General features: G+C 41.5%; 1 protein-coding gene across 1 annotated transcript; it reads left to right on the forward strand.

Moving 5' to 3' along the window:
• The first annotated feature begins 3,531 nt into the window (after positions 1 to 3,531).
• LOC118804909 (germ cell-specific gene 1-like protein) lies at positions 3,532 to 12,782 on the forward strand. The gene is made up of 6 exons (XM_036565522.1): positions 3,532 to 3,957; positions 6,823 to 6,870; positions 9,463 to 9,627; positions 9,747 to 9,858; positions 10,778 to 11,072; positions 12,624 to 12,782. The coding sequence occupies exons 1-6, from the start codon at positions 3,666 to 3,668 to the stop codon at positions 12,780 to 12,782; spliced, it is 1,071 nt and encodes a 356-aa protein (XP_036421415.1). The 5' UTR covers positions 3,532 to 3,665.
• Positions 12,783 to 14,229: the final 1,447 nt, after the last annotated feature.

Raw genomic sequence — 14,229 nt, forward strand, 5'->3', positions numbered from 1 at the left:
CAATTCATCACACTGGGCCCACAGTGTAGGAATTGGGCATTAAGTAAGTAATGACTACCTGATACGATGATGAGTCTGATCCTCTGTAAGAAACATTAAAAAAAAAAAACAGTCTGAAAAGACTCAGGAAAATATCCTGATCAGATCTGTAACGTTTCCACTTATGTGAAGCAGTTCCTGCACAGTTATCTCATGCAAATACTGTAATCTAATTGTGTTTCTCCAGATAGCTAGAAGCTGCTGAGTTTCCCTGTTTATTGCTACACTTCTCAGTGAAATGTCCTCACAAATGTGAAAAAGCCCTTGTTGGTGCTTGTTACGACACCCAGTTGTAATGGGTGTAATAATTCCTTTCATGAGCCTTGTGCTGCCATTTTGTGTATGTTGCATTGTGTGCAAGTACATGATTGACCACCCGGGGGCACCCACCCGTATAAAAGAGGTCACCAGGCCACCACCTGGGACATGTTCAGGGCTCTCTCCAGTCTGCTTCACTTCACCTCCATTGTTTAATCTGTGACCACTTTATTGGACTTGGTTTAAAAGTTTATTGGACTGTGAGCTTGGGGAAAGTAGGGGATAAGTCCCGTGTCGAACGTCTTCCAGGTGCTGGTATGGTGACCTCTTTAGTACGGGTGAGTGCCCCTGTGTGGCCAATCATGTACTTGCGCACAGTGCAATACATAACATACACCAAATGGCAGCACAAGTTCATGAAAGGAACATTACGGGGGTCTTAACAGTGCTATTCACAGCTCAAAGGGAAATTCCAGTGTTAAATCTGAAAAAAAAAATCAGAGTACTACTTTGCCTTACAGTGCCCTGTATGTACCCCTCTGTGAAATTCTTTTACAAAAAAAATAATATTCAAGGCCAAAACCTTCTCAAAACGGTGATAAAACAGTGTCTCAGGCATAAGGCAGCGTGTTAGTAATTTTGTGTAATAACTTTGTGATGTAGCTCTTTAAAATAATTTCATGTCAAACCTCTGAATTATTTTATTTACATCTTAATCATTTAATTATGCAGAGATGTACAAAATGTTTGTACCTTTAATTTAACAAAAAATCAAAGAGTACATTTTAAATTTAAACATTACATAATGGAGGTCTTCACAGGTATAGATATATAACACTATATGCTTGTTTTTTTAGACAGCTACGATTTTTGAGACTGACTCTTAAGTGTGAGTTCAAGCCAGTGATACTAATCCCTCTTCCACTTATCCTCTGTATTTATATGTATGCATGTGCCTATGTATTTATCTCACTGTGGGGTCCAAATTGCCTCAGATGATGAAATAATGAACGTTTTATAGTTTGTGGGGACATTTGGTTTCTCTCCACAAGAAAAGTTGCTTTTTTTTTCTTCAGAAATCGCAGCCTTTAATAGAAAAAGCACAGGAGGCCAAAGCTGACCTTTTGGAGGCTGAGATTAATTTTGGGACATTTGTATTGTATTTAATCCTCATAAAGTTTTCACACAATGTAAAGGACAGCTGCTTTGCTCAAATGACTGAAAAATAAAATAGAATTTTTCTTTTCAAAAGTGCAGAATTTCAGTTGTAACTTATCAATTCTAGATAACTTTCACCTAACCTCCCATTTTGCTTAAAATGAAAAAAATGTTGGGACACTTTCAAATATACACACAATCCAGATATCTTCAGTAGACCTCTGAACTCATGCATCATACTGTACAGTTACTGAGTAAAGTAACAAGTTCGGGAGGAGGACCGTGCCCGAAGCTCCTCCTGCTTGTAGTCTAACAAACCCAGAATGCCAGCCCATGTTCTCACAGTTCTCTCCTCTCTTAGCCATACAGTGTCTTTTTAGAATTTAACCATGTTGAAGGCATGGTCCAACCTAGCAAAATATACTGAATTAGAGGAAAGAGACAGGAACCTGAGCTACAGTTGTGCAAACCCATGCAGTCCATGCCTCGAAGACTTTGAGCTGTCAAACAAAAGAATCATTAGGCAAAAAAAAATAAAAACTGACTTAAATTTTCAAGCAACTACCAGGATCATTTTGACTTTCATTTAGCAATCCTGGTCATTATTGCTGGTTGTTGTTATTTTTCTGATAAAAAGAAATGAATAAATGATAACTTTTAGCTTGGAAAGTAATAAATAAACAAGACCAAATATGTTCGGATATGTTCTAAACTATCTTTGAGTACTGTAGGGGAAGCACAGTAACATTTAGCCATAGTCATATATAAGCTCAGGGAACCTCCCTCACCACCACCACCACCTCACACACACCAACACAGTCTAGATTGTGTGAATGTTTGTGTGTTTGTATTGGCAGGCTGGTTTGGGGTCAATGTGATATCTGAGTGTGAGATTGGTCTGAAATGAAACAGATTGCAGCACAGTGATCTTATTCAATGTGGATTTAATGATGTATCTGTGGATTAGCGGAGTGGAGCTTAATACACTAACCTGTGACTGAGACACCTGGGTTTTGTTCAGATGAAACAGAAGCAGAAGCAAATGGAACTGTATAGTGCAGAAATCTCTTCCTCCATATTTTGTTTGCTACGGTAAGTCAAAAAGATTTCTTCAAAAAAGGTGAGTCATTTACCCAAATATTCATGCACTATTTGGCTGGAAACTGCAAACACTGGTCCACAATCAAATGTGTAAAGAATTAACCTAATTTGGACATTTGTACTTGTTTAGAAAGTTATGCTAGGTGTATGAAGTTTGCTTCATTAGTTTTGCGTTAGTAATGTAAAATATAATGTTATATTAAGCAACATCAGTAACATTGTAGCACCACTGACAGAGGTACTAAATCTAAGCTTTTCTAAAATACAATCCTCTAGCAGTCACATTGTAGAAAGTTACAAATATTGCATGTCATTATTTTATTTCAGTTTTAAAATTTCATGAGTAACATCAGTGACACAATATTTTTGTGACAAAGCTGTCAATACTTTAGCCAAATTCATCAGAAATATAAAAATATTTTAGTAACTTTAGGCTTCTAATGAAATATTATCCAAATAAAATTTTATTTATATATCAACAGATCTTTCAATGCATTTTAACTATATAAACTGAAATACAAGCAACAAGTTTGTTGGTTTACATAAAAGTAATACCTCAGGTTCTCATGCTTGACTGAAAATCCTTAATCTAAAAATACAAAAAGAAGAATTGTCTATTTTTTGTTGGTTTATTAAATGAGTACAGCAAAGAACACAGGGAAATCAACTTCCAGTGGTTTACTGTTATTTTGAGCTCATTTTCATTTTCTCACAATTATAGAACACTGCTCTACACCTTAGTGGTAGAATGGACCAAATATGCTATGTACTTTTGTCCATTTTTATAGATGAAAGCATGTCATACAGAGAATGAGTACAGATCTTGGATCAGATTTCTCTCCTAGTTACAGATACAAACAGATCCTAGATCTGCGTTCCTACCCTTAGAGGCTTTTAGGCCTAGATAAGCAAGTCTTTTTAAGAAAACTCAACAGCTCAACATGTATAAACATTTAAAGCAAGGGAATGATGATGTAGGTATGCAGATGGCATGGTGGTAGGACGTAACCATACTACATTTGGGGTAAGGGGAACAAAACTGGGGGAATGAATTTTGACACTGCACTTTCTCTGTCCAATTTGTCTCTCTGTGTGTGTTTGTAGAGGTGATGGCCGTTTTATCCCGTCTGCGCTCCCCCAAGCTGTCCTTCTTACAGACCCTTCTGGCCTTGGCCCTCTCGGCTGTGGCCCTGTTGTCCTCTCATTGGTGTTCCGGTAGACAGAAGGTACCGAAGCCGCTCTGCACCACCTCCAGGCTGCACCACTGCACCCCTGTCCCTGGTGTGTCCAACACATCATCTCAGTTCTCCTGGGAGACCGGTGATGACCGCTTTATCTTCCCTACCTTCCATGCTGGAATCTGGAGTAGCTGCGAGGAAAACATACACACAGATGCTTGGGGTGAGGAGGCAGGTGGTCAAAAATGCAGATATTTAGTACTGTGTTATTAAATTTTGTCTGTCAGTAGAGATGATCTTAATGAACTATATGAAGTCTAACATGAATAACATTACTGTTTCCATGAAATGTATAGTTAGCAAGCTAATAATAGCTAATATTAATGTTATCTATCATGTAGTTAGCTCATTAGCTTAGCTATCACTAATTAAACTAAGACATGTTTGGAATCAGACGTTTGCTAGTGTTTTGCACTAGAGTTATGAGGCTAGTGTAGTAGAAGTAGTAGAAGTGTATACTTCACCAATTAGCATTGTGCTAACTGCATGGCTAAATCATCACATACTTGCCCGAAAGCAGGTTGTCAAGTAATCTCAAATAAACTTGCTGGTGTGGTTTCTGACACTGTGCGACATACTGTGATATTTAAAAAGTAGACAAACATATGTAGCATAGTTAAAATCAGAAGAAGCAGCCATTTTGAAGTCACTGCAATGCGTTTTCCTTCCATACCGTGACATTTCAGTGTGACACATGGTATTAGGGAGGGTCTCTCAGCTGAGTGTTTTCCCTCAACGATAGGTGGGAATGGTGGAAGAGGGGAAATGACATTACTGGTTAATGTTATTCCTTCCTGTCTGCTTGTGAACGGTGATGTAATGAAAAATTGGAAGATGTTTTAGAGTCAAAAGTCATTGCATTTTGATGGAAAACAAAAGTTTTGTCATTTAAATGAGATGATATGGTGAATCATGCTTAGAGATGACACCTCAGCCCTGTAAAATTCCTGGACATTTGATCAACAGCTTGATTTTTTTCTAAATTCAGAAGATGGATGGCTATGCTTGTGATGCAGTCTAGGCTCAGTTAGATGTCAGTTTAGCTACAGAACCTAATGTTCTCAGTTAAAGGGTCCATATCATGAAAAACTGATTTTTCAGCGCTTTTTAGAAATAAGTTTGTAAGTTTGATGTAGTATGTAAACACGGATAAAGTTTCAAAATGTACTATTCACTCCCCAGTCCATGCATTCCATAAATGTAAACAAAGCTGCAAAAACAGCCTGTTTTGAATTCATTGTTTTTATGATGCCACAAAAATCAATGAATGTATATACATTCTTGCCTATTCAGCCTATAGCAGTTTAACTCCACTCATTCGTGCTTATGCTATAAGGAGCGTTTCAGCTTGCACTGCTTTTTGAATAAGGCACAATAGAGGGCAGCCAGTCAGAACAGAGATCATTTATGTCTGTTCTAAAGGCACAGTAACAAAAAATGAAAATGATTACAAGAAAAAAATATAAAAAGGGCTCTTTAGTGCATTTAGTGCCTAAACATGCAACTAACAGGGCACTGTTCCAAAATAATTGTCACTATGTTGAAGGTAATCTGAACCAATTAAACTCATTCTTTGTTTACAGATGGTATGATTAGATAAAGTAAGACTTCAAATTTTATGATAAACATATGCTAACATATGAAAATGCTTAGATTCCAGGATATTTTGTATCTAAGAAAGGAATTATTTTATTCCTGAACAGACGGCCAAAAAACCAAGATGGTCCTGGAAAAACCTGAATGGGTGGGAACTGTAATTGAGCTTAATGATTTCAGTTGAATTTAACACAGAAGTAAAAACTTGTAAAGAGGTACAAGATAAATCGGTCAGTTTATCAAGATGCTGTAGATTGTAACATAGCTAACAGGTAGAGGAGTACAAAGGGAGATGGGCTTTAAGACATGCCGATAGGAGGATTAACAGCTGTGTGTGTGTGTGTGTGTGTGTGTGTGTGGAGTGTTGGTGAATGAAATGCCCCCATCAGTGCTGCTGTATATTACACTCACAACCAGATTATTCAGCTTTAGTTTCGTACTCATCAAAACCGCTACACAAGCTCAAATTGTGAAACAGACCTTTAACTGAGGAGGGTGTGTGTGTGTGTGTGTGTGTGTGTGTGTGTGTGTGTGTGTGTGCATGTGTGTCTGTAACAGCCTCTAAAGAAGATTATTGCATTCGATGTTTGGGCTGCTTTTGTCTCCATCAGCATTCAGCAGAACTCAATTATGGATTAGAGAGAGAGACAGAAGTGAGTATTTCACTAGGCAGATAATTTAAGCCTAGACTGTGCAGCAGGAGTAGCACGGATCATGGAGCTCTCCTACACTAATCATCACCAAATATCACCAAATAAAATCAGTTGTTTTACGCTTCATTCAGTATTTTGTTTCACTGGAGTCTCTCACTGTTGCTATCCAGACAACACACGCAGCATGTTTAATCTGCTCCCACAGTCCTATGATAGTTTAGCACTGTTTGCATAGAGCAGCCTGATTGGATGAACTCAAATAAGTTCAGAATTAAATCAAACAAAGATCAAGTAAAATTTATTTTTATAGAATTATGACAAATGTAGACTAGATAATACGTTATGCTAAGCATCTCTATTTTCTTGCTCTTAACCAATTTTCTCCCCAGTTTGGTCATGACTAGTTCCCATTCCTAGCTAGGGCTCCCCCTTATGTGATGCCAACAATCCTGGAGGGCAAAGGCTAACATGATCTTGCTCCGAGACATGTGAAGAAACACTGCATGTTTTCAAACTACTGCTCAGCATGCTTGGAGGAGAATGCTAATTGTCAATTCAGTTATGTCAGCGAACAGACCCTGGCTAGCATTACACTCAGTGATGGAGTAGAGGGCTATCCTACCCACCCAGAGAAAACCCACCCAGAGATACTGATTTTATACAAAGAGAATACATGCAGGGTAGATCTGGATGATCAGTGATAGGCTGCTTGAAGTTCTGTGGCCAGTGAGGTCACCTGTGAAAGATGACTGTATAACTCCTCCCTCTGTCTGTTTTAGAGGAGAAATGTCGCAGTTTCATGGCTCTGACGCCTGGATCAGAGAAAGGTAATAAGGCAGAGACACACATACTGCAGTCTTCCAAAACACACACCCATGCTGCAACTCCAGAGTAGCTAACTGTTTCAAGCTTTTTATTAGATGATAATTTGTTTCAGGAAATGTTTTACAGTTTGTTTTTTATTTCCAGAGTTCATGGATAAATAGATGGAAAACACAAATGCACTGCTGTTTCATTGTGGCTAAGGCAGAAATGGCAAGTTTACAACAGCAAATGAATATGTGATGCACTGTCAGTGTGCAAATCATTAGTGAAGCTGAGAGTAGATAATTTATTGTGCTCAATGCCAAATGAACTCATGCCTTCTAGTTTTCTAGTTTTTGTTTTTCAGAGCTCTCTTCTGTCTTAACCCTTAGAACTGATTTCTCTTACATTTGGTTTACATTTTATGATTATTTAGGTGTAATTATTAGTGGTGTGTCAAAGTTAACACATTAATCACATGTTAATGCGATAAATTGTTAATGCCATTCAATTTTATTATTGCTGCTAAGGCATTTTCTTAGTTCACCCCTTCAAACGATCCATTTGTCCACCCTGAAGCTGATCATGCGCCGTTACTTGGCGTCCTCAGGATTTTCATTCTACATCAGAAAACCTCACCCTGGTCAGGATGATCCAGCCTCAGCCTGTGTCATAGCAGCAACTTCTTGTGGATCCAATCTTCTTTCAGAGCCTTTTTAAGGTTCCCTCTGCAGCTTTCGTTCTTTGGTACAGGACCTTTTTTTCCCCAGTGAGGCAGTGCGGTCTACATTTTAAGTAGGGACTGCACTACAAAACCCCTATACTCTATCTCTAGAGGCAAACACCTATCCTTCCAGCCTCATCTGTGTCAGTCTCTAAACAGACTTACATATTTGTCCCTTTTATGTTCAAAAACCACCTTTATATGAACTTTTTACAGCACCACAGCAATTAGTTCCAGCATGCAGTTAGTTCCAGATGCATGCTACATGCAGGAGCTAATTGCTGAATGCAGCATAATGACGGTCTTTGCTGACTCTGACGCAAGGGCGATATCTGGTCTGAGGGTAGCCTTGACAACATGCTGCGGGAACTTGAGTTGTCTGCCGACGTCTGCTGAAGGTCTTGTGCTGCTCCCACCAGGACAGCAGACATAGCCATGATTTGCCTGCTTCTTCCTGGCATAGTGTGCCTAATACACTTGCTTCCTGGTAGCCACTGGTTTCTACAGATGCACAGTTGTCAAGATACATCTTCTGATGCTACTCTAGGGCACATGTAACAGGAGTTTCAGGTCTTACACGTTCACTCTGACAACCCCGCTGCAGTTGATTCCGCCTTAGCTTGTGCCCTAGCAGCACATTCTTATGGATCTACTCTCGTCATTTTGTGACCACTGAGGCTCTTTCTGTGGCCTTTGGTAGATGGCTAGTCTCTTCCTCTGTCAAGAGTGTCAAGTACATTGTACACCTTACCAAGGCACTACCCTGCAAGACCCCTACACTCCACCTCTAGAGGCAAGCAACAAATCTTCCAACCTCATCATATGAATGGCACTGTCCCTTTTCTGTTAAAAGGCCTCCTCCATACAGTCATTCCACAATTCCTCCAGAATGATGATGGTCTTTGGTGACTAGGATGATATCGGTTCTAGGGGGGGGTAGTCTTCACCACATGCTGCAGGAAATCTGTTAAAGGTGTTGTGTTACTCCTAGTGGGATAGCAGGCATGGCCGTGACTTTCCCTGTTTCTCTGCCTGCTCCTCTGCCTGCGTCTACTCTTCATTTCCTATCAGTGTTTATAAGAACTCCTCTTCCTGAGATTTTCAGGTTAAGTCACCTGACTCTCTGGATTGTAGCACCACCCTTGCTTACAAGACCTTTAACTTACCTTCAGTGGACTTGAAACAGGAATCTCAGTTTGTAGATACTTCCATATAGAATGATGCTGCCCCTTGATGGTCCTTGCCATCTTCCCAGGTAGCACCTAAATCTTCTTTTCAATTCTGTAATGATGTAAATAGGAGACAAGTTTTTTAGCAGGATCCTTTATTGCTTAATCCATGCTTTGAAGTTGCCCAGTTGATCTGTCTTGTCAACATTTTTCAGTCACCCCACCAGTTGCTCAAAAGTGTTCTTAATTGGTACCATATTTCTAAGGCTGTTGTCGGAGTTCTCACCTAGTCGTGTTCTCAGGCTTCTCAAGCAAAAATAGCAACTTTGCAACCATTTGTCTAATTTTAATATTTACTCTGTAGCTTCTGTAGCAGGGGTGTCCAGTCTTATCCGCTGATGTGGCTGCAGGTTTTCATTGCAACCAGGCACAACAGAGCCTACTTGTTTTATAAGTTGGTTTCAGCCTTCAAATGTTTTAATGCTTTGTTGGAATGATTTGTCAGATTATAACAGCAACACACAGAACACAAGCAGCTGGGCTTCAACCTGCACTACAACATTACTCTAAGGGTCAGGAAAATGCATTAATGGTGTTATAAAAATTTGTGGCATTAATAATTTATCATGTTAACATGTTAATGTGTTGACTTTGGACTTTTCTAGGAATGATTGAATTAAAACTCTCTCTCTCTCTCTCTCTCTCTCTCTCTCTCTATGTAGCATTCTTCTGGCTATGTGTGGGGATGGAGCTGATGTATATCAGTCTGTTGTGTATCAGTTGTGTGTTACTGTCAGTGCAGTTGTGTTTGTCTGCCTGGTGGCCGCTGGCTCATCACTGGGGGCGGCTGCTGAATGCTCATGCTGCTGTCTTCACTGTGCTGGGAGGTATGTTGCACATGCTACTGCTCTTACTAGGGTGGAATCATTCTTTCATGCATGCATACACTCATAATGCAACTGGTAACTAGTTTGCATGTTTGAAAATGTGTGCATCTCTCTCTCAGGTTTGGTGGGGATGGTGGCTCACATCATGTTCATGCAGGTGTTCCAGGTCACAGCCTCAAGTGGGCCAGAGGATTTCAAACCACACAGTTATGGATACTCATGGGCCTTTTAGTGAGTCACACACACACTTGCACACGTTTTGTCCTGTGTGGCTCAGTGCATGATAATGAGTGAATAACAGCTGACTCGTGTGTTAAAGCAAAGAAGCACTTACCTGTTCAGTGGCTCTTTGGTGTTTAAAGCAATAGTTTGGTAATAAATCAAATCTACTAATCTACTCAGTCTGCTTTGTGCTAACTGCATGCTTAAATCATCATGTACATGCCTCAGACAGAAAAAAGATCAGGCTATATATCCATCACAGAAGCATGCCAGTTTTTAATGTAGTGCCATCTAAGTTATTAAAGGTTATGGGCATTTAGTTGTGGTTTTCCACCTTAGTCTTTACACACAGTGATGAGGGTGAAAAGTCATTGAAATCACCTTTTGAGGAATGTTAAACTATTGGATTGTTCACTGGCACATTTTTTTGCCAATGTGGAAAACCTTGTACCATCCAGGCTCTATAACTTAGAGCATCAACTATAAAAAGGAAAGGACTATAACTTTTCTGGATGCTTCTGAGGCATTGTTGAAGTGCTCACTTCCAGGCTTTACAGGCTTCTCAGAGATAATAGAGATTGATATACTTGATAAAGAAAACCGTCACCATTATTTCTAGGTTGCCAGTTTTTCTTTTCCAAAATCTGCCAAATTTAGTCTTGGTCTATTCCAATTGTGCACCGCTACATGTTAGCATTGTAGCTCCAGTGGAAAATAAAAGAAGCAAACTTCAGACAGGAATCGATTGCATTTGGGTTAAGGGGGGAAAATGTGCAAATTTGATTTTTGGCCCAACTATCTCTTTAACTTACAATGCTTGTGTTTTCTTCTGATGCTCACAACCTACAGAATTTGACTATATTCCCAACACACATCTGATTTTTTTGTTGTTTTTTTTTGTTGTCTCCTGTGTGTTTGTGTGTTTAAGCGTGGCATGGGTGGCCTTCACCTGCTGTATGTCCTCTGGTATCTCCACGCTGAATAACTACACTAAGAAGGAGCTGATGGTGGGGCTGAAGCAGAGGGCCGTGTTTTATCCCTGCAGAAACTTTACCTTTCCAACTCAGTCATCACACATGCCATTCTACTGCCCACCCCCACCATCACTGCCTCCACCATCTCCCCCACCACCACCTCTGTCACCTTTATCGCCCTACTATTGCCCCCCTTCCCCATCTTCCCCTAACGAATCCTTCACCCCTCCCCCTTCCCCTCCTGCTCCTGTCTCTCCATACTACACTCATCCTCCTCCCTCACCATCTCCATCTCTCTCTCGCCTCCAATCTCCTCTTTCTCCATCTCTCTCTCTCCTCCGCTCCCCTCCATCTCCCTCTCATCACCATTCCCCTTCATCTCCCTCTCTCCTCCGCTCCCCTCCATCTCCCTCTCTCCACGAATCCCCTCCAGCTCCATCTCCCTCTCTCTCTCTCCACCACTCCCCTCCATCTCCCTTTCTCCGTCTCCACCGCTCCCCTCCATCTCCCTCTTCTTCTCTCCTCCGCTCCACTCCATCTCCTTCTTTTGTCAACCAGACCCCTTCATCTCTCTCTGTATCTCTTCTCCATTCCCCTCTCTCACCTTCTCGCTCACTCATCCATCCTCCTCTCTCTCCTTCTCGCTCACTCATCCGTCCCCCAATCTTTCCTTCTCTTTCACTCGACCATCCCCCCTTCTCTCCCTCCATCTCCTTTGTTCTCTCGGCCTCCAGTGGGTCTTCACCTCCATCAGAACAGGAGGATTACAGCCCCCTCTGACTCTGCTCACTGACTGTAGCAATACCTTAAAAACCTATAAGATTCTTTAAAATACTGTATTAACTCACTCTCTGTGTCTGTTATAATATTACAATAACCACTGTTTGGGGGGGCGGTGGGGGGGGGTGGGGGCGTGGTGGGGGGTGGGGGGTGGTTGAGGAAAGGCAGATAATGGCATAATGGGCTGACATCCAGTTAGTTACGTGTTACTATGCACTTTTGGCTTTTACTACATACTGGTTGGTGGTGGTGGTGTTTGTATTGTTGCTGTTTTTTACTAACTCTCTATAATTGGTCTAAATCCTTTTTATAATCCTTGCAGTTGTTCAGTGTCTCAGAAGTACTGAGTGTACCCATCATATACTCAAAAAGTGTATTGTGATGTATTTTATTACAATAACATAAGGTCATCCCTAGCTCATAACCAGTCACTAACCTGGCCCACTCCAATGCTGGACAAATGCTATCCATATTGTATTGTGATATATTTTATTACAACAACATATGGTCATCCCTAGCCAATAACCAATACTCCAATGCTGGGCAAATGCCAACCAATTGCAGAACCGTTCTGTAATTTGCATGAATCTACCATGAAAACTTTACACTTTCTTAAAAACATTTAAAGAAAATATGCAGTACTTAATTTCCAGTCAAAATGGCCATTAGACTTCCTCCCATTCTATGTGGAGTATTTGGCAGCTAGCCATCTCCAAATTGCATGGTCTTGAGCAAGATCTTTTTCCTTATCCTAACTGACACCAAGCATCTGCATATCCTGTTGCTTTAATCATCCCCACGTAGAATGGGGCCGACCTTTCTTTCTCTGTCCTCCTTGAGGTGTCCACATAAATGCTTCACCTGCTGAGCATTGAGAGGGGATTCATAGAATGTGTCCTGTCACTCCCCTGTCCTCAAAATCTGCTCAGAAGTCCTTGCAATTAGACAGTACTAGGATCTCACTCCAGGAACGGGATCTATACATGCATGAGTGTCAGTGCCTCTATTGTGGGCATGCAGGCCACCTCCGTTCTGCACCCATCAAACCCCATCCTCTTACTCTGCACATGGGTCAACACACTGATCAAATTTCTCTGTTCCTCATCCAAGCTCCTCAACTACAGCTGGTACTGGGCTTTCCATGGTTTTACTGGCACAACCCGTGGCTGGACTGGCTGACCCAGTCAGTGGTGGGTTGGGATCCCCATTGTTTAGAGTCCTGCATTGTTGCCCCCACAGCTATCTTTCACCACCTCAGATAAGCCTGACCTCTCTCATGTTACTGTGAAATATCATTATCATGAAATATTATGAAATATCAACTCTGGGAGGTCTTTGGTAAACAGAAGTCTCAAATCCTACCTCCTCACATGTTGTATGATTTCTCCTCAGAGCAGGCTGTTTTCTCTCTCGGGCCCTCAATGGACAGGAATGTGGGAGTATATTCAGGAGGGTCTAGCATTTGGCTTTATACAGTCTTCTACCTCCCCAGTAGGTGCTGGGTTCTTCTTTGTGGGGAAGAAGGATGGGGGCCTTCGCCTGTATTGATTATTGGGGCGTAATAAGATTACAGTTATGGATTGGTATCCCCTGCCCCGATGACTTTGGAATTTGAATCACTGCAGCAGGCCTCAATCTTCACCAAGCTGGGCCTGCGCAGTGCTTATAATCTTATCTGCGTCACACTGGGGGATAAAATCTTGGTCATGCCTTTTGGGTTAGCAATGTCCTTGCCAGGGCCCTCAAACACATAGCTCATATCAGACATATCCTCCAGCTGCTTATGGAGAACCACCTTTATGTCAAACTAGAGAAATCAATATTTCATGTCCCATCGGTTTCTCAGAGTTGTGGTATTCAGAGGCAGCAAATGTGTGGATCCAGCCAAGATCAAAGCAGTCATTGAGTGGCCTCATTCCACTTCTCTCAGGCTGGTCCAGCACTTCTTGGGCTTCGCCACTTCATCTGGAACTTTAGCACTGCCACCGTTCTTCTGACTGCCCTTATCAAGAAGAACAGTTTCAGTAGACCCTGGAAGCACAGAATGCTTTTGAGGGCATTGAATGGCATCTAACCCTGGCATCAGTCCTGCATTTACCTGACTTGTGCTTTCCTAATGTTCTGGCCTTGACCAGAAACTGCACCCCCATGCCAATATTTCTCATTGTCTCATGCTTGCTGCGCAAAATTATTACATCAGAAACTGAGAGCTCCTGGTTGTAAAATGAGCTCTTGAGGAATTTGAGGAAATTATTACATCAGAAACTGAGCGCTCCTGGCTGTAAAATGAGCCCTTGAGGAATTGAGGCACTGGCCGAAGGGGGCTGAACATCAAATTCTGGTCTGGATGGATCATAAAAATCTGGCTTACATTCAGGACACCAAGTGTCTTTAGCCCCACCAGGCCAGATGGGCCTTGTTCTTCAACAGGTTCAGTTACCTGCTATCATACCAGCCTGGTTTGAAGAATGGCATACCTGATGCCCTCTTCAGGCAGTGGGAATCTCCAATCTCTGATGCCCTCTGAGCCCATCCTCCATGGACTGCAGATCCCGATGCTCAGACAGGAGCCAAATTCTGGAGGGGGTCTCCCAGGGAGGCTTTATTTCCCTACTGCAGCACAGGC

This window comes from Colossoma macropomum, unplaced genomic scaffold, assembly GCF_904425465.1.
Source record: "Colossoma macropomum unplaced genomic scaffold, Colossoma_macropomum, whole genome shotgun sequence".
NCBI lineage: Eukaryota > Metazoa > Chordata > Actinopteri > Characiformes > Serrasalmidae > Colossoma > Colossoma macropomum.

What these genes read in the sequence shown, in the direction of transcription:
- LOC118804909 (XM_036565522.1), top strand. Translation starts at nt 3,666, where the DNA reads ATGGCCGTTTTATCCCGTCTGCGCTCCCCCAAGCTGTCCTTCTTACAG. An exon ending in CATACACACAGATGCTTGGG is followed by an intron (nt 3,958 to 6,822) that starts GTGAGGAGGCAG and finishes TGTCTGTTTTAG; the next exon opens with AGGAGAAATGTCGCAGTTTC. An exon ending in CCCCTTCCCCTCCTGCTCCT is followed by an intron (nt 11,073 to 12,623) that starts GTCTCTCCATAC and finishes GTGGGCATGCAG; the next exon opens with GCCACCTCCGTTCTGCACCC.